The sequence below is a fragment of the Strongylocentrotus purpuratus genome, unplaced genomic scaffold, assembly GCF_000002235.5.
Source record: "Strongylocentrotus purpuratus isolate Spur 01 unplaced genomic scaffold, Spur_5.0 spur5_scaffold_20, whole genome shotgun sequence".
Taxonomy (NCBI): domain Eukaryota; kingdom Metazoa; phylum Echinodermata; class Echinoidea; order Camarodonta; family Strongylocentrotidae; genus Strongylocentrotus; species Strongylocentrotus purpuratus.
In genome coordinates, this window is record NW_022145606.1 from 16,502,830 (window position 1) to 16,528,822 (window position 25,993).

Below are 25,993 nucleotides of genomic sequence, written 5' to 3' on the forward strand. Positions count from 1 at the left end.
ATCCCAGGCTGTATATGTATTTGGTGGTATACTGCTCTATCTGTTTAAGAGTGATGTCACTGGGGGAGACGTTTCTCAAGCCCTCTAAGTAGCTCTTATGCCTTTGTTGGTTGGAGCCTGAGAGAGGGCAAATTAATGTTTGACAATACGGTATTTACAACCGACACTATCTCAACGTTTATTTTTTATTTTTATTATTATTTTTTTTTTGCACGGCACCAACTTCAGCCAAAGGCTGTTCTTCTGTTGATCCGTCTAAGTGATACCAGAACAAACCGCAGTAGACTCTGTCACAGATTCATATATATACCAGTGGAGGATCCAGGGGGCGAAACGGCCGCGGCCCCCTATTGGCGGCGCAAAAAAAGGGAAGAGAAAAAAGAGGAAGAAAAGAAGAAAAAAGGAGAAGAGAAAAGAAAGGAGAAGAGAAAAGAAAAAAGAGAAAAGAAACAGAGAGAGAGGGGAAAAAATGAGAAAAGAAAAAGAAGAAATCCCCCCCCCCCCCCTTCAAATCCGGGGTCGGAGGGACCGAATTTGTGTTCCCAAAATCTCCGATAAAGGGGTACTTTTCATGCAACAAAGTCCGACCCGTAATACACAAAAATCCGACCCGTACTGACTTTACACACCGGAGATAGAGGGTGATTACAAAGAGAGGGAACATGCATGCGCGTACCCTAGATAAGTGGGGGGGGGGGGGGAGAGAAAAGTCGGGTGAGAAAGGGGTAAAGACAAGGAAATGGCGCTAAGTGACAGCGACGAATAAGGGAAAACTGTAATCGGGAGATTTGGGGGTCATTCCAGAAGGCTTGGGAAACGTTATTGAAAAGAGGGGGCCGGCCGCATAAAATCTCGAGCCGCGGATTCGGTTAAACGCTAAAAACAGCCCCTGCGCTAAAAAGGTCATAACTCTTTAGTCAGAAATTTAAAAAGGGCACAATATTTTGGATGGCTTTTTAATTGAAGTTAGGCCTATATACTCAACAGTCAAAATTTAAATTACGGTAAAGGGGCCGCTTCACAACTCTTACTTTGCCCTTCATTCGGCTTCAGCTCATACTAACTCGCTTGTGGTTGTATTTGAACTCATGTTGGTAGTACTAGTAATCATGGAAAGGGGCCCGATAGGGGCACACGTCCCCCAGGAAATTTAGAAATATAGCTAGAGGGAAATATAGCGGAAAGAACGTACATATTGGGCTTAGGGATGTTCTAGAATGCATAATTTCAGCATTCAACATTGCCAAATATCGCTTGGTCGCTACCCCCCCCCCCCCCCCCTCGCCCAATGACACAAAACTATGATATGACGCTGATTATATGATTTATCCATGGTTGGTGTAATAGATGTTTTTTTCTTCATTTCTACTAACCTAATTGTGTGCTATCACAAACATGAGAACATAGGAAGAAAAAGGAGCAGACAAAGAAACATTTTTGAAAATTCTGACAAGTCGAGAACGGTAAAACGAATCGTCTTCTTTCTCTAATAAATTAATGAAATGTCCAAGCTTCCGCGCTTCGCTCGGGAGGGGGAAAACTGAATTCAGACAAGGATTAAGAGTCGAGAACGGTACAACGAATCGTCTTGTTTCTCTAATAATTTAGAGAAACGTCAATGCTTCCACGCTTCGCGCAGGAGAGGGGGAAAACTGAATTCAAAATCGTCTTCTTTCTCTATTAATGAAGCGTCAAAGCTTACGCGCTACGCGCGGGCGGGGGAAAACTGAATTCAGACAAGGATTAAAAGTCGAGAACGGTACAACGAATCGCCTTTTTTCTCTAATTATTTTAGAGAAACGTCAATGCTTCCACGCTTCGCGCAGGAGAGGGGAAAAACTGAATTTTAAAAAAGATTAAGATTCAAGAATGGTACAAAGAATCTTCTTCTTTCTCTAATAATTTAATGAAACGTCAAAGCTTCCGCGCATCGCGCGAGAGGGCGGGGGCTGAATTGAGAAGGATTAAGAGTCGAGAATGGAACAACGAATTATCTTCTCTCTCTAATAATTTCATTAAACTATGAAAGTTCAAAGCTTCTGCGCTTTGCGCGGGAGGACGGGAAACTGAATTCAGTCAATTAATAAGAGTCGAGAATGGTACAACAAATCGTCTTCTTTCTCTAATAATTAATGAAAGGTCAAAGCTTCCGCGTTTCGCGCGGGCGGGGGAAAACAGAATTCACCACTGTGAACTGTGAACGGTACAACGAATCGTCTTCTTTTTCTTATAATTGAATGAAACGTTAAGCTTCTCTGCTTTGCACAGGAGGGGGAAACTGAATTCAGACAAGGATTAAGAGTCGAAAATGGAACAACGAATCATCTCCTTTCTCTAAATTTTTATTTAACTATGAAAGGTCAAAGCTTTCGCGCGGGAGAAGGGAAACTGAATTCAGACTTGGAATAAGAGTCGAGACTATGGTACAGCGAATCCTCTTCTTTCTCTAATAATTCATGAAAAATCATAGCTTCCGCTTCGCGCGTAATGGGGGGGGGGGGGGGGGGGGACAGCGAGCTGCCCGAATATGAATTATAGATATCTTTTTTCGTTTATTTTGGTGATAAATTACGCTTTCACAAAATATATATTATTATGCTCGATCTTTGTGAGCACTATTTTGTTTTTCCTCGAAAATTTGAAAAAATCGCACCCCTCCCCCCTTGAGGGGATGGGGGCCATCTTCAAAAAAAAGGTAAAATTAACGTTAAGAAAAGTAAAAATACACATTAGGATCCGCCACTGGGCTCTTACACCCCCCCCCCCCCCTCTTCCCTCTCTCTCTCTCTCTCTCTCTCTCTCTCCCGTCCTCTCTTTCATCCCCCGTTTCTTTTGTTTTCTTTTCTTCCTTTTTTTTCCTTTTTTCCATTTTTCCTTGTCTTTCTTTTCTTTCTTTTCCTTTCTTTCCTCTCATTCCTAATTGTTTTCTTCTCTCTTCCTTTCTTTCCCTTCTTTTCCTTTCCTTTTTTCTTTTCTTTCTCTTTCTCTCTCATTCCCCCTCCCTTTTTGTCATTTCACCGACAGCAGCACAATTTTACCGACAATATCCTGACAGGTGGGGGTGTCGCATCCCCCCCCCCCCCCCCCACCTCCACCCCCTCGATCCCCCCTTTGGCAACAGACGCCCCTGCGGAGTCCCATTGTGTATCATTATGTAGCCTACGGAGTCCAGATTCAGTCCGTTCTTTGTTCATCAACCCCATAAACACACATGCAGCGTAGTTTGCAGGCACAAACCCTGGTCAGTCGTAAAAGAGAGTCTGCACTATTAAGACTACCATAGGCCATGTACTATAGCTGTTCCTGACACACAACCAATAGTGCTGGGCTATAGGCTTCTCTCAAGGCAAAATTAGTGACAAATTCGGGTCTGTGCTAGCAGACTACATGCAGCGCGGCTCTTACTGATCGCGCAATCCCCCACCATACCAAGTTTCACTCCCCAAGATCAGAACGGAATGAGAGCAATGGCTGGATTTACTTAATTTCAACGTTGAGGTTGTGTTATTGTGTCAGCCGATTAGATTGGGCACGCGACATGTAAGCGGTATAGAGGCTGGACTAGAAGCCTAGATGCCCCTTGCCTATCAGACTCTATGAATAATACTTGAAGTTAGGGAGGCTTTTGGTGGATGATTCTAGCAAAATAATATCTATCAAATGAGCAAAAGTAAGTAAAATTATATTGAATTTTGTAATTATAAGAGTCGATAGAAAAAAATTGCAATATCATAACAGTTATGAAAAGTATTGTTATTGTTTCGAGACTAACTTCTTCAATTTTGACAGGGCGCAATGGTACGATAGGGGAATTGACCAATCACAGGCCTATACATTCATACGTCGGCTGCTGCTGTCTCGAGCCTGTCGATGCAACCGCCTTCGCGTCAAAATTCGTGTAAAATCATCAATATTTGAGAGAATATTCGTTGTAAGTATGCAATTTTCAATTCATTCGACTTCTTAGCCATGTGGTTTGTATTTGGATTACGAGACAAGTGTTTACATTGGTTAAATACCTGAAATTCTCTAACCTTTGTTGGTTTGATATTGCCTTTAATTTGACTATCTTCAATGATGACAATGCACGGTCAAGCCGGGCAGGCGCGGCCGCGGAGCGTGCGGCATGCGTGCTTCTAGCTTCTCAGCCTTAACTTAAGGGAGCTCCGACGCCGATGCTAAAGGCGTCGGAGCTCCATATATACTACCATAGGGCCCGTTTATGAAAACGATTCAAACAGCGGGTAAGGTCACATTTTTTTTGCAATGTAAAGAGGTAGAAGACTAGATCTAATTACAATTTTGACTTAGATCTTACTCTACAAAAAACGTTTTTCGACTCCTCTTGCCTGGGCATCCGCATCTTTCTGTGAATTTGCTAATAATATTACCCTAATAGCCATGGTTCCGATCGCCCGCAACGTCATGAATCGACGTGCCTTTTTTCAGCGACGCATGCGCAGCAGCGCACAGTTGTCGGATGGTACCGTATCAGCTGATGAAGATTCGCTATCGGTATGAACTATGATATCGTTATGTAAACGGATCATTATCAAGTTCTTTCTAGATCTACAGTAGGGGCACTGGTCCGAGAATAAGGATCGTCTTCATAAATGAGGATCGTCTTCTTTAACACAGACAGATGCGTCCTCAAAAGTAAGGACCGTCTGCGATGCAGACGTTTCATATTTTTGATCGGCGCATTGGCGATACAAAAAACGGATTCTGCAATGATTTTCTTGATGCATTTTACATTGGCTTTGTACAGAGACCTTCACATTATGAGCAATAAATCCTTGGGAAGACGGACAACCCATAAAAGTAGACGGTGAACTAGGGTTATTTTCCAAAGGGGAATCCATTTTTGGCATCGCCAGCGGGCCGCTTTGCAACATGAAACCCCCAGAGTGCCGAAGAAAAAAAACGTCCTTGAAAATGCAGACAACCCTTATTTTTGAGGACGCATTTTGTCCTCGTTTAGGAGGATATCCTTGTTTATGAGGACGATCCTCATTCTCGGACCAGCGCCCCTACTACCCAATTCACTGAAAGCCCGTCCCACAATGCAGTGCGGAAATGACATTGTTGCTTTATTTACCTCATTCTCCACATGTTGATACCAAGATCGTTCGATCATCATTCACGAAAGCTTAACCTTTTTCCGGACAATGTTTTGCCGCTATAGTTCAGAAGTCTATCCAGACTTTGACCCGTAAATCCGCCGTGGAGATACCCTACCGAAACATGTACACTCCAGCAAAGCATTGAGAGTCAATGCTAATGCGTATTGACCTCTAGCACTGCATACATGCTGTGAGGCAAGTATTATTATACCCATACATAAATACACACACTACACAATATCGCATAGAGTCTACACAATCATGTCGACGCAGCTGTATAAGCAAAGTTTGACACTAGACTTGTAATTTGAATTTTTAAATTATTCTTCTTAACATCAGTAAGTTAAAAAAATGTATTTTACTGCTATTTAGGTGTCATCTATTGAGTGAAATCAGTTGAGTTCTGTACAGTGGTGTTTGAAATGTTGAGAATCAAAAGCACAGCTTTTACTACACAGCCAGGATAGTGATGCTCCTATGTGTGACAACAACATACTGAAATTGAGTAAATCTTAACCGATTTTTCAAATAATGGTCATGATTTACAAGTCGATATGTTTCTTACCTGTTTCGTGTCAATTTTCTGGCACTTGTTCAGAAAGGTATCCAAAATTTGACCCGTAACTCCGGCGTGTAGATACCCTACTAAAACATACCTAAATGAAGTAAATATTCATGAAATGTCCAAAAAAAGATCATGAGTTAAATGTCGTTATGTTTTTTACCTGTTTCGTGTCAATTGTCTTGTTATTTTTTAAGTATTTTTCGGATAAATGTTGATATTAGTATACATTTTTCACAGGTTTCATGGCAAACCGCTGTACAATACAGTACATACTGATGGTGGGTTGCGGGCAGGTGATTGAGCCTGTGTGAAGTTATCTACCATACTGTCTCAGATCCTCTTTACGGTAGATAACTTTACACAGGGGCGCTCCCACAACCCACCATCGGTATGCACTTGTATTGTGCAGCGGTTTGCCGGGAAACTTGAGAAAAAGTGTATACTAATATCGTTTTTCCGAAAAATACTCATTTACGACTTTTAACTCATGGGGTGGTATTCCGGTAGCGCGTACTAAGTTAGCGCGTGCTTAGTTAGTTCACACTTTTATGGAGTGCCTGTTGTGAACTAATTTACCCTGAACAGATTATTTTAATCCTTCAATGAAAAGTGTCCAAAAAAATAATTTTGCACTGAAATAGGAAGAAAAAGATAATATGAGTATACACTAAATTTCAACAAAGTCCTTGGTAGATTATCTTTGTCATGAATATTGAAGGAGGAAGATGAAACCTAGCATTCCATAGAAGTGCGAACTAAAATTCTTGTTTAGTCTGGACTTAGTCCTGGCTTAACTTAAGAGAATACCACCCATGGTCTTTATTTGGACACTTAATGAATATTTACCACATGTACATGTTTTAGTAGGGTATCTCCACACCGGAGTTACGGGTCGAATTTTGGATACGTTTCTGGACAATTAGCGCCGGTAACATTATGCTATATGATAGTCATTGTCTCGTTCAATATTGTTGTGAAATGTGTGGATATAATTATGATAATAATAAAAATGTTACTTGTAAAGCTCTTACTACCGAAGTCTCTAAGCGCTAAATCATTTTAACTCCTGAACTCTTTAACTGTTTATCGAACAGACATGCAACAGGCAGAACAAGTTTGGAACTGAGCCCAGTACCATGCAATGTAGGCTTTCCCTTCTCTACAACAGACTTGTCATCCCGGCATACCACTCCACTAAGGTCAGAGGTCACACAAAGGTCATACAAGGTCAACGTACGTGCTACTCTACCCAGTTCAGTCAAGTTTCCAACTTTTGCGGGAAGAATTCCAGCTTCTCTCCTGGCACAAGCCTCCGATCGACGACGCCTCTCCATTCACTTGTTCTTGGCCACACCCTTTCCTGTCCTTTCAAACAAGAAGCCAGTACAGAACACCCCTGGTAAGTTAATTGTGAAACCCAGAATCTTTAGGAGCATGAAACTTCATATAATGTCAAAGCCTAGCTGCTCTCTATGTCGAAATAACATCTTCCAAATTGTACAAAAATTGTTCTATTATTTTCTTTTTCAATATTGTTGTAAAATATATGGATATAAATCATTTTCTATAAGGCTGGAAAACAAAATTAAGTGTTTCTCGTCCCCGCTCGCCTCCCTTTTTTTACTTTTTACTTTTTACTTTTTACTATTCAGAAGAAAAAAGCCCCTCCCTCCAAAATAACAAAATTATGAACCCCCCCCCCCCCTCAAAAAAAAAGAACCTTGTGATATACATTTTGTTTAAATAGCTTCTAAAGTGATACAAATTAAGGCTGTGCACAACAGTGAAATGAGGTACCCGAGTACACTCCAAGGCTTACAAGCGAATACTCGAATATTCGGACGCCATGTTTTTTTATTATTTTTTTGAATTTTTTTGAATTTTTTTCTTTTACCCAGGCACGGGTAAGCGTCGGCCTGGACAGATTTTTTTTTTTTTTGGCCGAATATTTTGTTCGAGAAATCGTTCCCGAGTAGTTGTCAACCATGCGGGTACTTGAGCATTCGACTACACGTCGCAGCCTTAATACAAATCAATTTGTTTTTGTCATAAATTGCATCAGTATACTTATACTCACATAGCACTATATCTGTGATAGGCTCGGCCAGCTATAATTAGCACGGCAGCTATCTTGGAGAAAAAAATTGCAAACAATTGCCAAATAGTAAATAGTATACCCTACCTAATATTTTTTTTTTAAACGTCCAAATGGAACACATTACTTTGTTTTTTGGCCTAAATACCAACTTATCTAGTCTGTTAGAGAATTTAGTCTTCCAAAGAGGATGACACTTGGGCTTACATGTATTGTGCATCCTCAAAAAGAAGAAGGGGGGAAAATACAAAAAGTAGATTGAGAATCAGTGGAAAGAACTATATTTTGCATAAATTTTGCATAAAATTTTAATAAATTTGAATAAATTAACCTTGCCATGTTTTTTTCAACAGGTATATATCAGACATGTCTTCTACAAGCAGTGCCCAAGACCCTCAGACGTTTGAGAAAGTCTTCCACGAACTGGTGGACGAGCTGACCGACGACACTGCCAACCCAGAGGTCATAGACGCTGCAGCTTGGTTTAAAGAGGTAATAATTGAGCGCCCTATTTCTCTGTCCAGTCTTTAAAGGTAAAGACCAGTTATGGTCATGCGATTGCATTGTGAAAGAAACGTTGTGGAATCGATCAAAAAAGGTTGATCATCTAGCATCTAGCATCTGCGAGGTTCTGGAATCATCAAAATGATAAGAAATTTGGCCCTTTCTTTGTAAAGTTACAAGCACTATACACAGAAAGATGTATATGGGACTACCCTATATCTCTCACAGACCATGAGAGATACAAATTTACCAAATATATGAATTAGTAGGCGGTTTCCCGGCAAATTTTTTATCATCAGGTATTAGTCAAAACATATTCTTTCACATGATTGGTAATGAGAGCTTCCATTTCATTTTTTGAAATTGGGGCGTTTCCAATACTGGTCTTTACCTTTAAGGATAGTTCCAAATGCAAATAAAATGAAACACTCAAATTCATAGTGGTTTTTACCATTCACTCTTGAATGTTTGAAGTTGTCATCAGTGAAACACAAATTGACAAAGATCTCACTTTCAGAATAGATTTGCTTTATACAGGGGTTGCATACATGCCAACTGTTCAGATTAAAGAGGAACATTCCTCTTTTTGGGAGAAGATAATTATCATTTTAATGCAGGTGTTCCTCTTCCTGTACAAATTTGTCTGTAGTATTGAATAGGAGAGTTAGGATTGTTCCTCTTTTTTTTTGAAAATAGCATAATTTGTACAGATTTCTGATTTTCAAATGTTGGCATGTATGGGGTTGTATAAAAACATATTTGCAATAATTGTATATACCGGTAGGGTATATGTATGATTAAACATTTTCTTAAAGGGACTAAGTAACATTGTTCAGATGAGAGATAGTGGTGCTAAGGTAGTGACTTCAATGCTAGATGTACAATTAAAGATAATCTGAAAATTTGAGTGAAAACGGACCATTATTCAAGGTACAAATTGGGAAAAACTGATCTGATCGATTCCTTAATTTTCCCAACCATATTATTATAATTTAATTACATTTTAGGTGAATCGTCACAAAGCAATAAAATGGCTCTACATTCCATTCCAGACATTTAAGTGTTGACATTTTTTGTTTTTATGTCATTTTTTTCATGGAAAAACGGTTGGGAAAATTTAAAAATGGTTGGGAGAATTTACTGTAAATCACTGTTAGAGGGTGTCATACATCGACTCCTTCAAAGAAAACCATAGATATCTTCGTGGTTTGAGAATGTTTTCAGGATTTTTTGCATGTCAGAGGGTTAGTACAGTAGAAGGAATATAGTAAGTAACATTTTATACAAAAATTAAGCAATCATTTCATCAACCTTCAACAATGTTATCAAGTCACTTTAAAGGGAGCTAGTAAGATACATCACAGAGTCACCTTTTTTGTGTTCAATTGATCGCAACTTAAAAAATTCATAACTTTCTTATTTGTAATCGGTTTTTGCTTAAACTTAAAACCTGTTACTCTTAATTTTCTGCTTTTATTAAAACCAAGATGATAACAGGGTGTATTTAAAGATAAATACCAGTTATGGTCATGCGTGGAAATGATTAGAAAAGGTTGATCATCTAGCATATAAGTATTGGTGTGTACTGCAAGGTTCTGGAATCATCAAAATAATAAGAAATTTGGCCTAGTCTTCTTAAAGCTACAAGCACTGTACACAGGAATATGGGACCACGCACACGTGCACAACACTTGCGTTTATCTCTCACATACAAATAGATAAACTAATTTACCAAATATATCAATTAGTAGGCGGTTTCCTGGCAAAATTGTTATCATCATGTATTAGTTAAAATATTTTCTTTCACATGATTGGTAATAAGAGCTTCCATTTCATTTTTTGAGATTGGGGCGTTTCCAATACCGGTCTTTACCTTTAAGTATTCTGTTTTCATCTTTTATATTTCAGATGCTGGTATACACTGTACCGGGAGGAAAGAGAAACAGAGGGCTGACGGTGGTCAATGCGTTCAGACAGCTGGCAAACAGTGTTCAGAACACAGAAGATAACATTCATACTGCCATGGTACTTGGGTGGTGTGTAGAATGGGTAAGAAAAAAAGTCAGCCATTGATAGTCATTTGTTTAGACGGTGGTCAATGCATTCATACTTCTATGGTACTTGGTTGGTGTGTAGAATGGGTAAGAAAAGAAGTCAACCATTAAAGGTCATTTGTTTAGACGGTGGTCAATGCATTCACGCAGCTGGCAAACAGCGTTCAGAACACAGAAGATAACATTCATACTTCCATAGTACTTGGTTGGTGTGTAGAATGGGTAAGAAAAGAAGTCAGCCATTGATAGTCATTTGTTTAGACGGTGGTCAATGCATTCACACAGCTGGCAAACAGCATTCAGAACACAGAAGATAACATTCACACTGCCATGGTACTTGGTTGGTGTGTAGAATGGGTAAGAAAAGAAGTCAGCCATTGATAGTCATTTGTTTAGACAGTGGTCAATGCATTCACGCAGCTGGCAAACAGCGTTCAGAACACAGAAGATAACATTCATACTGCCATGGTACTTGGGTGGTGTGTAGAATGGGTAAGAAAAAAAGTCAGCCATTGATAGTCATTTGTTTAGACGGTGGTCAATGCATTCATACTTCCATGGTACTTGGTTGGTGTGTAGAATGGGTAAGAAAAGAAGTCAACCATTAAAGGTCATTTGTTTAGACGGTGGTCAATGCATTCACGCAGCTGGCAAACAGCGTTCAGAACACAGAAGATAACATTCATACTTCCATGGTACTTGGTTGGTGTGTAGAATGGGTAAGAAAAGAAGTCAGCCATTGATAGTCATTTGTTTAGACGGTGGTCAATGCATTCACACAGCTGGCAAACAGCATTCAGAACACAGAAGATAACATTCACACTGCCATGGTACTTGGTTGGTGTGTAGAATGGGTAAGAAAAGAAGTCAGCCATTGATAGTCATTTGTTTAGACGGTGGTCAATGCATTCACACAGCTGGCAAACAGCGTTCAGAACACAGAAGATAACATTCATACTGCCATGGTACTTGGGTGGTGTGTAGAATGGGTAAGAAAAGAAGTCAGCCATTGATAGTCATTTGTTTAGACAGTGGTCAATGCATTCACGCAGCTGGCAAACAGCGTTCAGAACACAGAAGATAACATTCACACTGCCATGGTACTTGGTTGGTGTGTAGAATGGGTAAGAAAAGAAGTCTGTCATTGATGGTCATTTGTTTAGACGCCTTTCTGCACGTTTCCTTGGTCGCTTGTTTTGCACTTTTGCACAAAACAATGCTCAGTGACTGAGGAAAGGATTGCTTTGTGCAACACAATGGCTTTGCGAAATTACCAATTCTGGTCTTGATTATCAACCATTTTAACACTGGTATAGAGTAAAGGAGCCCGTTTTCGGCCACTTAAGACAAAATCCTTTTTTTAGGACCCTTTACTTCCTATTTATTATCATTTTTTGTTCAAATCATGAAGCAAATATTATTATTATTTAAACAAAAAAAGAATCCCAGAAAAAAATCACGAATTGCCATGACAATATTCATTTCAATTTTCACTGTTTTGGAGCCGGTTATCGGCCGAGCGTTTCAGTTTACGGCCGCATGTACAAAGTCAATAGGAAGCGCTCGCGCGCGCCGTGCGTTTCCGCGCTGATGTACAGCACAAGCGGGCGGAGCAGATATCCCACGCCGGAGCTCCCTGGTGCTCGCTTGGCCGAAGACAGGCACAGCGGTGATCGGAAGTTTGAATCTGAATTAGACAGACATATCGTGTGTGCGTGGCAGGGTCCGGCTGCATTGATTTAATACATGCGATGAGATACTTTTGAGCTTGCGACTAACACAAAATCGGGCTCTAAATCTGAAAAATACTTGAAATAAAGCGGATTTTATGGTACCCATATTTCTTACATACACGCGTAAGATACTTGATTTTTCAGATTTGGGTAGCGGGACCGCCGATTACATCGCTAAAATGTGATATTTTAGGATATATTTTTCATTGCAAATGTGGTTCTTCAGTGACACTGGCATGGTATGGTATGAGTGGGATATGTGTTATGCTATTATGCGATGTATTTTAGAGTGATTTTACCTTGCATCCAACCAATCGGCCGAAAACGGGAGCTGGCCGATTACGGGCTCCTTTACTCTAGATTAACTTGCACCGGAAACAGTTAAATAATCCAGAAGCCTTTGGTGTATATACAGTGTAAGGCTGTGCAGGGTAGTCGAATGCTCGAGTACCCGCACGGTTGACAACTACTCGGGTACGATTTCTCGTACCCGAATATTCGGCCGCAAAAAAAAAAAAAAAAAAAAAAAAAAAAAAATTTAAATGTCCAGGCCGACGCTTACCCGTGCCTTGGTGAGCGGCGGCCGCTGGCATGGTGCCGTCGGTAAAAATGTTTCCCAACTCAAGCACTGTCAAACTCACCACTCAGAAACTGGGATCAAATGTCTGGATTTCTGCTTGGACTTCGAGGAAAATGGATTATTCTGCCATCTTTGGTTTTTAAAACAGCATTGTTCACTGTTATTATTATTATTAATTCGGCGCCTTCAACTGCAACTCAAAGTAAAATTGCATGCGTTTTCGGCGACAGAACTGAGATACTGCTCCAGTGGTATGTATGGTGGTGGCAACAACAAAAAAAAAAAATCAAAAAAAAAATCAAAAAAAAAAAAATTCAAAAAAATTCAAAAAAAAAAAAAAAAAAATCAAAAAAAAAACATGGCGTTTGAATACTCGAGTATTCGCTTGTAAGCATGGGAGTGTACTCGGGTACCTCATTACACTGTTGTGCACAGCCTTAATACAGTGCGTCCCAGAAACAACGAAACCAAGAAGTATCGATGTTCTATCATAACTTAATCACAACTATAATTAATAAATAATACACATATTTGGAAAGCTTAGAGTCTCCTCTTTCATGTGATGCTACTCAGATAATGCATATTTCACGCATGAGTGATTAAAAGCAATTTGAAGGAAGGAAACCAAAAAGACATTTGGCGGGCGGTATCTGAATTTCGAAGAAAAATTCACATTTCTAGAAAGTTGAGTTTCTGCCCTTTCATATGACACCTCAATCAGGAAAAATGAGCGACGAATGACAAAGTTCTGTTTGTTTAAAGTAGTGCTTGCATTTCCATAATTTTATTAAACGAATTCGTTTTCACTGGCTGCCTGCCGTATCAATAAACGAAATCAACAAAAGACTTAACTCCGTTTCGTTGACAATCGGTCGTAAACGAGAGTCTTCATGCATGGCTGATTGTCAACGAAACGGAGTTAAGTCTTTTGTCAAATCTGCTTTTTGCTACGGCAGGCACCCAGTGAAAACGAATTCGTTTGTTAAAATTATGAAAATGTAAGGGCTACTTTAAACAAACAGAACTTTGTTATTCCTGGCTCATTTTTCTTGATTGAGGTATCATATAAAAGAGCAGAAAATGAACTTCCTAGAAATATGAATTTTTCTTTGAAATTCAGATACAGCCCGCCAAATTACTTTTTGGTTTCCTTCCTTCAAATTGCTTTTAAAGGTAATACAAAGTTTTGGTATGGGGTCATGAATTTGGTTCAAATGAACATATTGGAAGCATATGCGATCCTTCAATATTCAGTGATCGTTGTCGCGGTTGAAATCGAGTTTAAAGTTATGAAATTGTAAATAATAAACTCTTTATGTTGTATAGCTCCCTCTCAAGGTCAAGATATTAATCAAGCTATAAAACAATGTTTCTTGACTAAAATCAACCGATTAGCTATTCCCTTTAGAAATTATATATCACAACTACATATTTTGAGATTTTCATGGTCGCAGCTGCCATTGTACGGCCGTAGGCGCTATTTAAAAAAAAAAAAAAATTTACCGGGAGCACCGGTAAATTTTTATATTCAATTTTTCTCGAAAACAGAAGTGTTTTAGAGGCTAAATTTTCTAGTGCTTATAATACATCCACAGGGGCATCCAAATATATCAAAATTGTAAAGAATCACTATCCACCCAATTTTCAAAATTTCCCAAAACTTTGTATTACCTTTAATCACTCATGCGTGAAATATGCATCACGTGAGTAGCATCAACTGAAAGAGGAGACTCTAAGCTTTCCAAATATGTATCATTCATTAATTATGGATGTGATTATGTTATGATAAAACATTGATACTTCTCGGTTTCGTTTTTTCTGGGACGCACTGTATATTTTCCCATGATAAATACAATGTGACACAGATAGGGAGAATATTTGTGTTGCATATAAAGAGTTGAGAAACTCTTTAGCTGCTTTTGTTGACTAATGAAACAGACTGTAAACCACCACATTCAACCTTAATCACACTTACACTATGTATGTAAAATACACTTGAATAATGTGGCATTCAAGGATTTCATACCGTAGTGGACCAGGGGAGTGTTTCACAAAGACTAAAATCGACTTTAAGTTGGACTTAACTATGGCAGGCTGTTCATGCCACTGTTTGCTTTCACCCTTATGTTCTTTAGATAATATTTTTCCTTTAATAATGAATTTTCAAAAAATGTCAACTCTGTAGATTTGTATTTCCCTTGAGAGACCAATGCCAGTAAATGGTGAGAGCAAACAGTGCCAGTGGCATGAATGGCCTGCCATAGTTACGTCCAACTTGAAGTCAAACTTAGTCTTTGTGAAACACCCCCCAGTAGTTATCTTGTCAGGTGTGACAGTCACCCAATTTTTCATAGGATAGAATCCATTCTTAGCTTAACCAATTTTCATTCCAACGATCATTAATTACTGAGGAGTATAGAGACAAGGAATTATAGTGTCTGTTTTAAATTGTTTCTTTTTCTATTAAATATGGCAGCCTCCAAAGCAGTTGATCAGTACATGAAAGTTAAAATCTAAATTTGTATTTTGTTCAAATTGTCAGCCTTTTGGGCATAATGCTTTAATTTGCAGATTATCGGTCAATCTAGAAAATTGGAAATCCCTCGAACCAATGTCAACTAAATTCTCTGATTCCTGTAGGGAATGACTTAATGTTTATTTGCCAGCAATTTTACATCAGGTTATGTTTTGATTATGAATACATTTTTTCTTCCCCAATCCATTTTCGGGTACAGCTGCAGGCATACTTCTTGATAGCTGATGATATGATGGATCAGTCTAAGACACGAAGAGGGCAACCATGTTGGTACAAGAAGGTAAGAAAAGGTGATGATGGTGATGGTGGACGTGGTGGTGGTGGTGGTGATGGTGGTGGTGATGGTGGTGGTTGGGGTGGTGGTGGTGGTGATGATATGATGGATCACTCTAAGACACGAAGAGGGCAACCATGTTGGTACAAGAAGGTATTAAAAGGTGATGATGGTGGTGGTGGTGGTGGTGGTGGTGGTGGTGGTGGCGGCGGCGGCGGCGGCGGCGGCGGTGGTGGTGATGGTCGTGGTGGTCGTAGTGGTAGTGATGATATGATGGATCAGACTAAGACACGAATAGGGCACCCATGTTGGTATAAAAAGGTAAGAAAAGATGATGATGGTGGACGTGGTGGTGGTGGTGGTGATGATATGATGGATCAGTCTAAGACACAGATATTTTTTGTGGTAATAAAAAGACACCTTGATTAGAATGATGATGGATCGGCAGAGGGGAAAGGGGAGAGTAGTCAAAGTGAGGTGAGAGAGCAGATAGCTTCTTTGACAACGCCCTTCCACATGTACACGTATTCACACAGTTTACTCCTCTTGACATCCTACATTTCACAGAAATATTCAAGTTTCAAGTTTAATTTATCTTTCTTTCATAGCACACATTACAAATATGACATGAATATAACAAGTGAACAGAATATGGCGTTACAATAGAAAGATGAGGTGACCTTGGTTGAAAGCAAGGCTTGTGGATTTAAGGTCCCTCATGAGTAGCTTATGAGTATGTCCTAAAAGAACAAACTCGTCAGATAAGAATAATGCATACATTCAAATGCTTACAAACTAAACTAACTAAAAAACATTCCACATTTTAACCAGCACAATTTTACTTCCCTTTTATTTTTTGCAGGATGGTGTAGGGAATGTTGCAATCAACGATTCATTTTATGTTGAAGCCTGCATCTACAAACTCCTCAAGAGATATATAGGTCATCAACCCTACTATGTCCAGGTCATGGAATTATTTCATGAGGTCAGTCAATTTCTTTTCATTTTTTTTTCTTCATTTTCATTTTTTTTCCTTCATTTTCATTCTGCACAACTCCGACACTTAGGCCCGAATTCACAAACGAGGTTTACATTTAACCCATGGTTTAAACTTCATTTACCTATTTTAACCCATGTTTTAAAAATTAGCGCAAAATAAGCCTACCTTGCCTTGCGCGCGTCTAATATTGAACCTCTTGACTTTGTTGCGCTTTTTTTGCGCTAATTTTAAACCATGGGTTATGTAAATGAAGGTTTAAACCATGGGTTAAATATAAACCTCCTTTGTGAATTCGGGTCTTAGGGTTTCTGTCTGTTTACTGATGACCAGAGCCTTTTATTCTTTAATTTCCAGTAAGAGTTGAACGATATGTGCTGTAGACTAATTCTTTCCTTCATGTTTCATTATAGTGAAATTTAACAAGTTTGTTTGTAATTGAATATATATATATATATATATTTCTATTAATCTTCATACTAAGCCGGGGTAATAATGTTATTGTAGGGATGAGGCTTCCTCTGGTTAGCAAGACCTATTATTATTATTATTATTATTATACATACTTAAAATATATTCAGCAAAGGATTTTCTAAAGAATTTGATATTTCTTCAAAAAGGAGGAAGATAATTACTGTCAAGCCTGCTTTAGTAACCACCTGTCTACAAAGACCACTTTTTGAGTTTCCCTTGGGCGGTCGCTGTAGACAGGTTTTCAGTGTATGTGTCTTTTAAATATTATTGACACTTTATTCACGACAAGTGTTGTTTAACTTCACTATAAACCTCAAATTGTCTACCAACCAAAGCATCAAAACTAGAGTGAACATTACGTTAACACTTAAACCCCGTCTTAATTGGAAAAGGAAGTCGCGGTGAAGTCCGGATGTTGTCCGGATGACATTTACCCACTTCCAATTAAGACGCATCAATCGGGGTAACGTCCAGACAATATTGAGGTAAATCTCACCCTAGTCGAGCCAGGGTGATATCGAGGTGTCGTCCGGATGACATCCTGATAAACAGCTCATAAGACGCTCGCGGAACTCTACCCGGGTAAATTACCCGTAATTTACATGTCATGTACACAGCGCACGCCAGCTGATTGTGATAAGACAGGTGCGGTTGTTATGGTAACCTACCCGGATGAGGTTTTTGCGGATGGCTGATTGAGACGGTGTCCAAAGCTCACCCCATGTTTTACGATCAGACCCCCATCTGTTTGTCATCTACATATCGCTCGGGTGAGATCGAAAAAGTTCTATTAAGACGGGGCTTAAGTTATTAAACCAGTGGGAATCAATTTGATTTTCACATAACAGTTTAATAGCACTCATATTGCACAGACTGATTAGATTTAAGCCCAAGTTATATTATAGATATTTTAGGGTTTAGTATCCAAAATGGAAGAGAATGACATTCGTGAGCATTTTGAAATGAAATAACAACATTAACCTGTTGATTACTGAATCAATTATTACTCATAGGCTTAATACAGGAGCCGACCCGTTCACAGAGTTATGGGGTTAATTCAATTGTCCTTTGTTCTTGCAGACAACATACCAGACGATTATGGGTCAAAGTCTAGATCTTCTTACATCTCCAGAAAATGACAGAGATCTCAACAGATTTACAGAACAAAGGTAGGTCGTGTGTATTAAATGGGTCTTTACAGACGTGTATCAATCAGATATGATTATTTATGTCTGGGGACCGACCTTTAAACGTCACCATCCGAAAGACGTGACTCGGCTGAATCAGTTTGTAACTTCCATTGTTAGCTGGATTACAGGCGCCCGCCACAAGGCCTAGTTAGAGAGTACAGAACTTATCAAGTGGGATTTGTTAATCTATTAAGTGGCAAAGTAGCATTGACTTACATGCTGACATTTTGAAAGTAAATATTACCTGTAACAGTTTTGATGTCTAGAATTCAGATACCTTCCTTAGACAAGAAATTAGCAGATTGAAGTGAGCTACCAATTTTCTGATCGCCACCAAAACAACTACTACTGGTGATTGGAAAATTTGCGGCTTACTTCAATCTACCAATTAGTGTCTGAGGAAGATTTCTGAACTGTAGACTATATTTTGGATATAATATAAGAGCTTTCAAACTAGAATGTTTTCTTTTTTGACCAATCTGATTTTTCTGGGTTTCTCGGATTCCCCAGATATTGATGATTTTCAGGTAAAACAATGCTAAAATATTCAGATGCAAGTTGTCACATTCACATTCCTTTTAATGTTACCATGTTATTAAATTGACATGGAATGCTCTTTTAAATATTTGTTTGTCTTTGCTTCAATTCAATTCAATTCAATTTATGTCTGTTTCCAACAAAACATTGCAGATCAATTATAAACATTTACAACAATTTACGCATATGTATTGGAAACAGAGAGGTCCACTAAATGCTTGTACAATTGTGGACCCCTCAAATGATACTTAGGTATAATGAGTAATTAAATTAACAAATTTGTAAATACAAAAGGAACTACAAAATAGGGGGGGGGGATGCCAACAGAGACGAGAACGGGACAATTGAGTACTTAACTTGACAAAGATAAGAGAACATGGTTACAATACAAAGATAACACAGCCGAATTCCTAGCAGTTTATGCTATCATGCATATTCATATATTTATACAGCCAATTAGCTGTTTGAATGATTTTGCCATTGATTTCACAGAGCTGCCAACCAGTACGATTTCATTGTATTTCATACAATTTTAGTGGTAAAGATGACTACAATTTTCCCTCAATAAAATATGATTTTCCAAACAACAACAAATTATTCTTGTGTGCCATTTTAAATGGCAAAATGCCCATTCTGTCCTGTAAAGTATCCTACAAGCATCTCACATCGGCAAGTCATTACGATATCATGCATATTCAACCAATGATCCATACAAAATGTTCTTCCTGTATGTAGGAACTTATGCAAATTGGCAACATCCCCCCCCCCCCCAAAAAAAAAAAACACTTTGAGAAAGTACTTATCAATCAAAAAGAGGATTTTTTGGGGAAAAGAATAGGATTTTTGTTCAGTAGGGGTTGGCAGCTCTTGATCTGCGTATCAGTCCGTGTTTTTTTTTGTTAATACAATTGATGTCCGTAAAATACAACTTTTGAGATTAAAGAATACAGTTTTTAGAATTCCAGAGGTAGGCAGGTCTGATTGCAGTACTTTAGCTTATACTGATTTTTCAAAGTATAGAGTCATAAACTTGATGTGAATTTTCTTTGCTTGCCAGATTCCATCGATACCTGTATGCAATTTACGAATCTGAAGTTGTACAGTCAAACCTGCTTAAGTGACACCTGTCTATAATGACTAGTTTTTGTCTCCCCTGATCAGAGTTTTCCATTGAATCCTGAATTATTGAAACCTTTACGTAAAGATCCCCTACTCATAAAGACCACTTTTCTTGTCTCCCTTGAGCGGTCTTTATATACATGTTTCAATGTAGTAGTTTTTAGAAACGTGCTAATGTTAAAGGGAGTGTAGCCTGACAAGACCGTGTCTTTCCCGTGGCCGGACTCGGGGGCCAATCGGATATAGTACCACTACGACGACACGACTGCAGCAATCACATTCGTGCAACATATACGCTCAAACTGAAGCATGAGGAGAACTTCAGTCTGTTTCCCGAACACTGACCATGTTGAGATTAAGTCGCTGACTACAATTAATTAATTAAGTCCATTCGTTTGCTTGCAGTTGTCCAAAAGAAGACGTAGATGGCGTAAACCAAAACAGTATTTGCAATGCTACGCTCCCTTTAATAATTATGTTGTTCTTGTATTTCTCAGGTATGCTGCTATAGTAAAATGGAAGACTGCATTCTACTCTTTCTATCTCCCTGTAGCTCTAGCCATGCACATGGTGAGTACGTTATCAGTTACGCAATTTAGCTTTTACATGTATTTGTAAATATCTTAAAGGAACTGGATCGGCAGTTTCCGTGTCCATCAAATTGGTGGAAATACCATTAATGGGAGTACAAATCTGCACACAGCAAACCTGTTAGCCAATCAAGAATTACCCCCTAATCGCTCGGAGAGCTTCCGGTGAGGGAAAAAAGCATTACACAAGGTCTAATGGTCATAAAACTGAAGGCTAACCCTGGTGATTGACAACACCTGTTATTGGGTAAACACCCGAACGGTGTCGAATTCCCCATGAGAGCCGACTTCTATGTGATTTTAACCCTAGTGCCACTGAGAAAATTACTTGTACTTTAATCCCATCTATAGCTTGGATTTTGGTCGAGAGGTTAATTTCCCTGTAAGATATCAACTAATCAATCCGATGTTTCCTTGACCCTTCTTATGGGGTCCTATGCAAATGTCTAAATTGTAATGTATGCCAGTTATTGCAACATTGATGTATTTATTCAACAGATTTGGGTACATGTACTTAAAGCCCGTCTGTACTAGATTGGCTAGGGGTGAATTAGACCACCCTGCAAGCTCACTGACAGGTGGTTATCTCATCAAATCAGCTCTCAATTAACATAGGAAAAATAGAGGATAATAGGGGACCAACAGGCACCGATTTGGCAATATTTGCCATATAGAGGGCGCAAGTAGCTATAAGTTGTGCAGTGGGGCTTTAAAGGTGTTGTTTTCTCTTCTGAAACAGGTTGGCATCTCTGACGCCAAGTCTCATACCAACGCAAAGACTATCTTATTACAGATGGGACATTTCTTCCAAGTTCAGGTATGTGTCAAACTCTAAGCTTGTTTCTAATATATTTATGCACTTTACTCGATCTTGTTCAAAGTCTCTTTCTTTCTTTTTTCCACTACAGAGGTAATTATTTGGTTATAACATACATTTGAAGAAAAAAATTCTTGTATAAAGCCATGCTGCCGATCTCTTTCCCTCTTTCTCTCTCCCTCTCTCTCTCTCTCTCTCCTCCCTCTCTTTCTCTCCTCCCTCTCTCTTTCTCTCCTCCCTCTCTCTTTCTCTCTGTCTTATATTCCTTGATGCATTGTTTGTCACAAGATTATTCAAATAATCACTCTCTCTTTCTTTATCTCTCCGTAGGATGATTATCTAGATTGTTACGGTGAGCCAGAGGTCATTGGTAAGATCGGTACCGACATCGAAGAGAATAAATGTGGCTGGTTAGTCGTCCAAGCCCTACAGAGGGTTACCCCGGACCAAAGGGAAATCCTTGAGGTATGCCCCATGTTTTATTTTATGATGTTAATCTTGATATATGAAATGCCAGTACTCACAATTTTTTAATGTTCCTTTTCTCTGAATCGAAGCACCATCACGCCATTCATGTGAGGGTATACGAATTGAAGCTGATGTGGCCATTGCACCCATGTAAAAGGATTGCAATGAACCACGATAGCATTGTTTGCGTATACAATGCACCACGATACCAATGTTTAGGTATACAATGCACCACAATACCAATGTTTAGGTATGCAATGCACCACAAATCCATTATTCATAGGTATACAATTCACCATGATACCAATATTTACTTATACAATGAACCTCGATAACATTGTTTACGTATACAATGCACCACGATACCATTGTTTACGTATACAATGCACCACGATACCAATGTTTAGGTATGCAATGCACCACGATACAAATATTCATAGGTATACGATTCACCATGATACCAATATTTACTTATACAATGAACCACGATAGCATTGTTTACGTATACAATGCACCGTGATACCAATATTTACTTATACAATGCACCACGATACAAATGTTTAGGTATGCAAAGCACCACGATACCAATATTTACTTATACAATGCACCACGATACAAATGTTTAGGTATACTTCGAAACAGCTGTTGATAACAATTGGGCCTGTTAGCATATCAGAGCTTATGATTGTTGTTTCTTACCTCTATCAACAGGCTAACTATGGCATTGATGATTCAGAGAAGGTCGCAAAGGTCAAGGACCTCTACGCGACCCTTGACCTCGAGAGCGTGTACAGATCGTATGAGGAATCCAGCTACAACGATCTGATGGACACGATCAATAGCCACAGCGAGACCTTACCCAAGGATATATTTGTCGCTTTTGCCAAGAGGATATATAAAAGGAACAAGTAGATACAAATTATGTAATGAATGTTTTTGTAATTATGCTGATTCAAAAAGGTTTTCAAATAGGTCTGGACTGGACGTAATATGTTCATTCTATCCATGTAATAAAAATGAGTCATTGCTTGCATACAAATTCAAAGGATACTCATAATAACCCTGGAAAATTAGTAATCAAATACTATCAAATGCTTGTTTGGCTATTTATATTATCTATTAATGCTGTTTGTAATAGAAATATTTTGTTGAAGATTCTTTGCAAACATTACTCTTTGCTCTTTGATCCACTTATATGAAAGGTGATTGAAAGAAAGACTATTTTTATACCGGTATGTTAAATTGCTTTGTGGTGATAAGGGTGATAAGGGTCTATTCTTAGTGCACAAAGTTTAGATAAAAAGATTTAAGATAAAGACCAGTTATGGTCATGCGATTGCATTGTCAAAGAAACGTTGTGGAATCGATCAGAAAAGATTGATCATCTAGCATATAAGTATTAGTGTGTACTGCAAGGTTCTGGAATCATCAAAATGATAAGAAATTTGGCCCAGTCTTGGTTAAATTACAAGCACTGTACACAGAAAGATGTATATGGGACTACGCACACGTGCGCGACACGTACGTTTATCTCTCACACACCAATAGATAAACTAATTTACCAAATATATCAATTGGTAGGCGGTTTCCCGGCAAAATTTTTATCATCATGTATTAGTAAAAATATATTCTTTCACATGATTGGTAATAAGAGCTTCCATTTCATTTTTTGAAATTGGGGCGTTTCCAATACTGGTCTTACCTTTAAATTGTTTTGTGGTGATAAGGGTGATAAGGGTCTATTCTTAGTAACTATAGATGCGCAATCTCATGTCTGCTCTCTCACCATATCTAAGATATGTAAATAGTTTGTATAAATAAAAGTGAATAATACTTTGAAAGGTGTCCTGGTCGAGTGGATATGTCACCGGACTGTGGATCACAAGGTCTGCGGTTCAAGTTCCACCGTGGCACTATCAGCCTTTTCACACACGAGTAAAATTCTTTAAAGCTGATTAGTTTAAAGTGCTTTAAACTAATCAGCTTTACATACGACATCATTCACACACAGAAATTTTGGTGCGATCGTTAATCGTTTTGTGATTAACTACTGCTCTTAAAATGCGCAGTAGTGCCATGGCATTAAAGGTTAGGTCATATCAAACAAAGCGCACGCTCCATCCAGTTTAAACACGCATAACTGTTCACACACAAAATGTCAAGCTCTCTAGATACGAACTTTGTATCTGCAGCCTGCTTTGAGGGGCGTATGAATCGCGACTTCATATCTATCCGAACATCGTATAAACAATGTTCACACAGAAAATTTTCTTTAAAGCTGTTTAAAACTGTTGAGTTAAACAGCTTTAAACTAATCGGCTCTAGATACGATGAATTTTAGCTGTGTGTGAAAAGGCTGTATAACGTTCTTGGGGTGAGTATGGCAAATGTAGATTACATTAATCTACATTTGCTACACTCGACCCAGGTGAGGTAAATGGGTACCTGGTAGGATTATTCTTTGAAATGAACTGTGCGCTGATAATGGCTGCAAGAGCGACAGCTAGGGTAATAGTTTCCAGTTCTTTGGAAGTACATGATATGCACTACATAAGAGCGGAATATTATTATTTGAAAGACCAATTAAAGGCAGACTGTACTAGTTCAGCCAGAAGGGATTAGACCACACAGCGAGGTCACTGACAGGTGGCTATCTCATTAACTCGGCTCTCAATTAACATAAGAAAATGAGGATCATGGGGGACCAACAGGCACCGATTGGGAAAGTTTTCTACCTATATAGAGGGATCAACTAGTATAGTGTGGCTTTAACACACTGTTTTCAACTTTGTGAAAGCATCTACCTGAGACGTAGGACGAACTGTAGCGGTAACTCAATTTATTTTCAATGTAAGAATACAGGGTGCATACATGTTATGTAAATTGGATGCTGCTATGTCAGACTTTGGGGTCAATGTCCTAAACATTGGAGTAGAAGCTTACATAATATTTTGAGTGCAAAGAGAAACGAGTCATTGAAGCACAACAATTTCAACATTTCTTATTCAAAGTTATTGTTATGGAAAAGACGGAAAGTATGCACATGAATTGATGAAATCTAATGATTCGGTAGTAAATGTACATATATAATAGCTTATTATGGTATCAAGAAAAGTCAGAAAGCAAGGTAAAAGACATTACCCGTGTGTGTAACATGCGGTCTCATATGTCTGGGTATATTGAGTGATTTCAAGTTGGGTGTTTAAGGCTGGTGTTAGTGTTTAATAAACACTAACACCAGCCTAAACATCGAAATGGAAATCAGCTGGTGTTAAGGCTTTGACCTCTCAATATCGTCAACTTCCGGTAGCTAGTGTTATCGATTATGAAAAATTGTCGTCTGCTGAACCGACCTTTGTGGCTGGTGTTAATATTTTACGTACCAATGTCCTATTCACTAACACTAGCCCCTAGGGATTAAGCAAATGTTGATTTCCAGTTCGGTGTTAGTGTTGTACCCGCACACAGTCAACGCAAGAACGATGCCAATTTATTGTCTGACGATCAAATAAAAATATGTGAATCAGGTAATTCACATATTCTTTTGTGTAAAATTAGTTATTTTATAAGACCAGAGAAATAGGTGTAAATTTATTCTGTACTTTTCATGATATCTTTAGTTTTTATGTACTATTTTTAAGTCATCGTCGTGAAATCAAGTATGTGGTGACGTCACGGCTGGTGTTAAGCTATCGATTTTGATATCGGTATCGGACTCTTAATTTCATCAGCAAATTTTCCGCTCGATTTAAGAGCTCTTGACTGCTCTAAACACTAACACTAACACTAACACCAAACTTGAAATCACTCATTGTCTGTATGAAGCGGGAAGGATATTAACGGATGGTACTTTGGCTTACCAGATTCCACCATTTCTCCACTCCTACGTATTCAGAACATGGCAGCCCGTCTCATTACCAAAACCAGAAAATATGAACCAATAACTCCTATTCTTAGATCTCTTCATTGGCTACCTATTTTAACTCGCATTCAATTTAAGATTCTTTTGTTAGTATTCAAAATTAAACATGGTTATGCTCCATCATATTTAAACGACCTTCTCAAACCTATTGTTCCATCACGTTCATTACGGTCAACTACACGTGCTAATTTCCAATACGCCCCTGGTCCCCGAACAAATACCCGTTACGGAGATCGTACTTTTGCCATTGCAGCCCCTAAATTATGGAACAGTTTACCTATTATTAATCGTCAATCCCCATCTGTAGAGTCTAATAAGGCAAGGCCCCCGGTCCCCGAACAAATACCCGTTACGGAGATCGTACTTTTGCCATTGCAGCCCCTAAATTATGGAACAGTTTACCTATTATTATTCG

The 25,993-nt window shown here is 38.7% G+C and overlaps 1 protein-coding gene across 2 annotated transcripts; it reads left to right on the top strand.

Moving 5' to 3' along the window:
• Positions 1 to 3,800: 3,800 nt before the first annotated feature.
• LOC576515 (farnesyl pyrophosphate synthase) lies at positions 3,801 to 22,654 on the top strand. Of its 2 annotated transcripts, none has more exons than XM_030992871.1 (11): positions 3,801 to 3,931; positions 6,783 to 7,087; positions 8,137 to 8,275; positions 10,196 to 10,336; positions 15,390 to 15,470; positions 16,327 to 16,449; positions 18,016 to 18,104; positions 20,279 to 20,351; positions 21,111 to 21,188; positions 21,519 to 21,653; positions 22,368 to 22,654. In XM_030992871.1, exons 2-11 carry the CDS (start codon positions 6,825 to 6,827, stop codon positions 22,566 to 22,568), a joined length of 1,323 nt encoding a protein of 440 aa, XP_030848731.1. In that variant the 5' UTR covers positions 3,801 to 3,931; positions 6,783 to 6,824; the 3' UTR covers positions 22,569 to 22,654. The 2 variants fall into 2 exon arrangements, with proteins under 2 accessions (XP_030848731.1, XP_030848733.1); XM_030992873.1 differs by lacking the exon at positions 3,801 to 3,931 and adding an exon at positions 4,226 to 4,244.
• Positions 22,655 to 25,993: the final 3,339 nt, after the last annotated feature.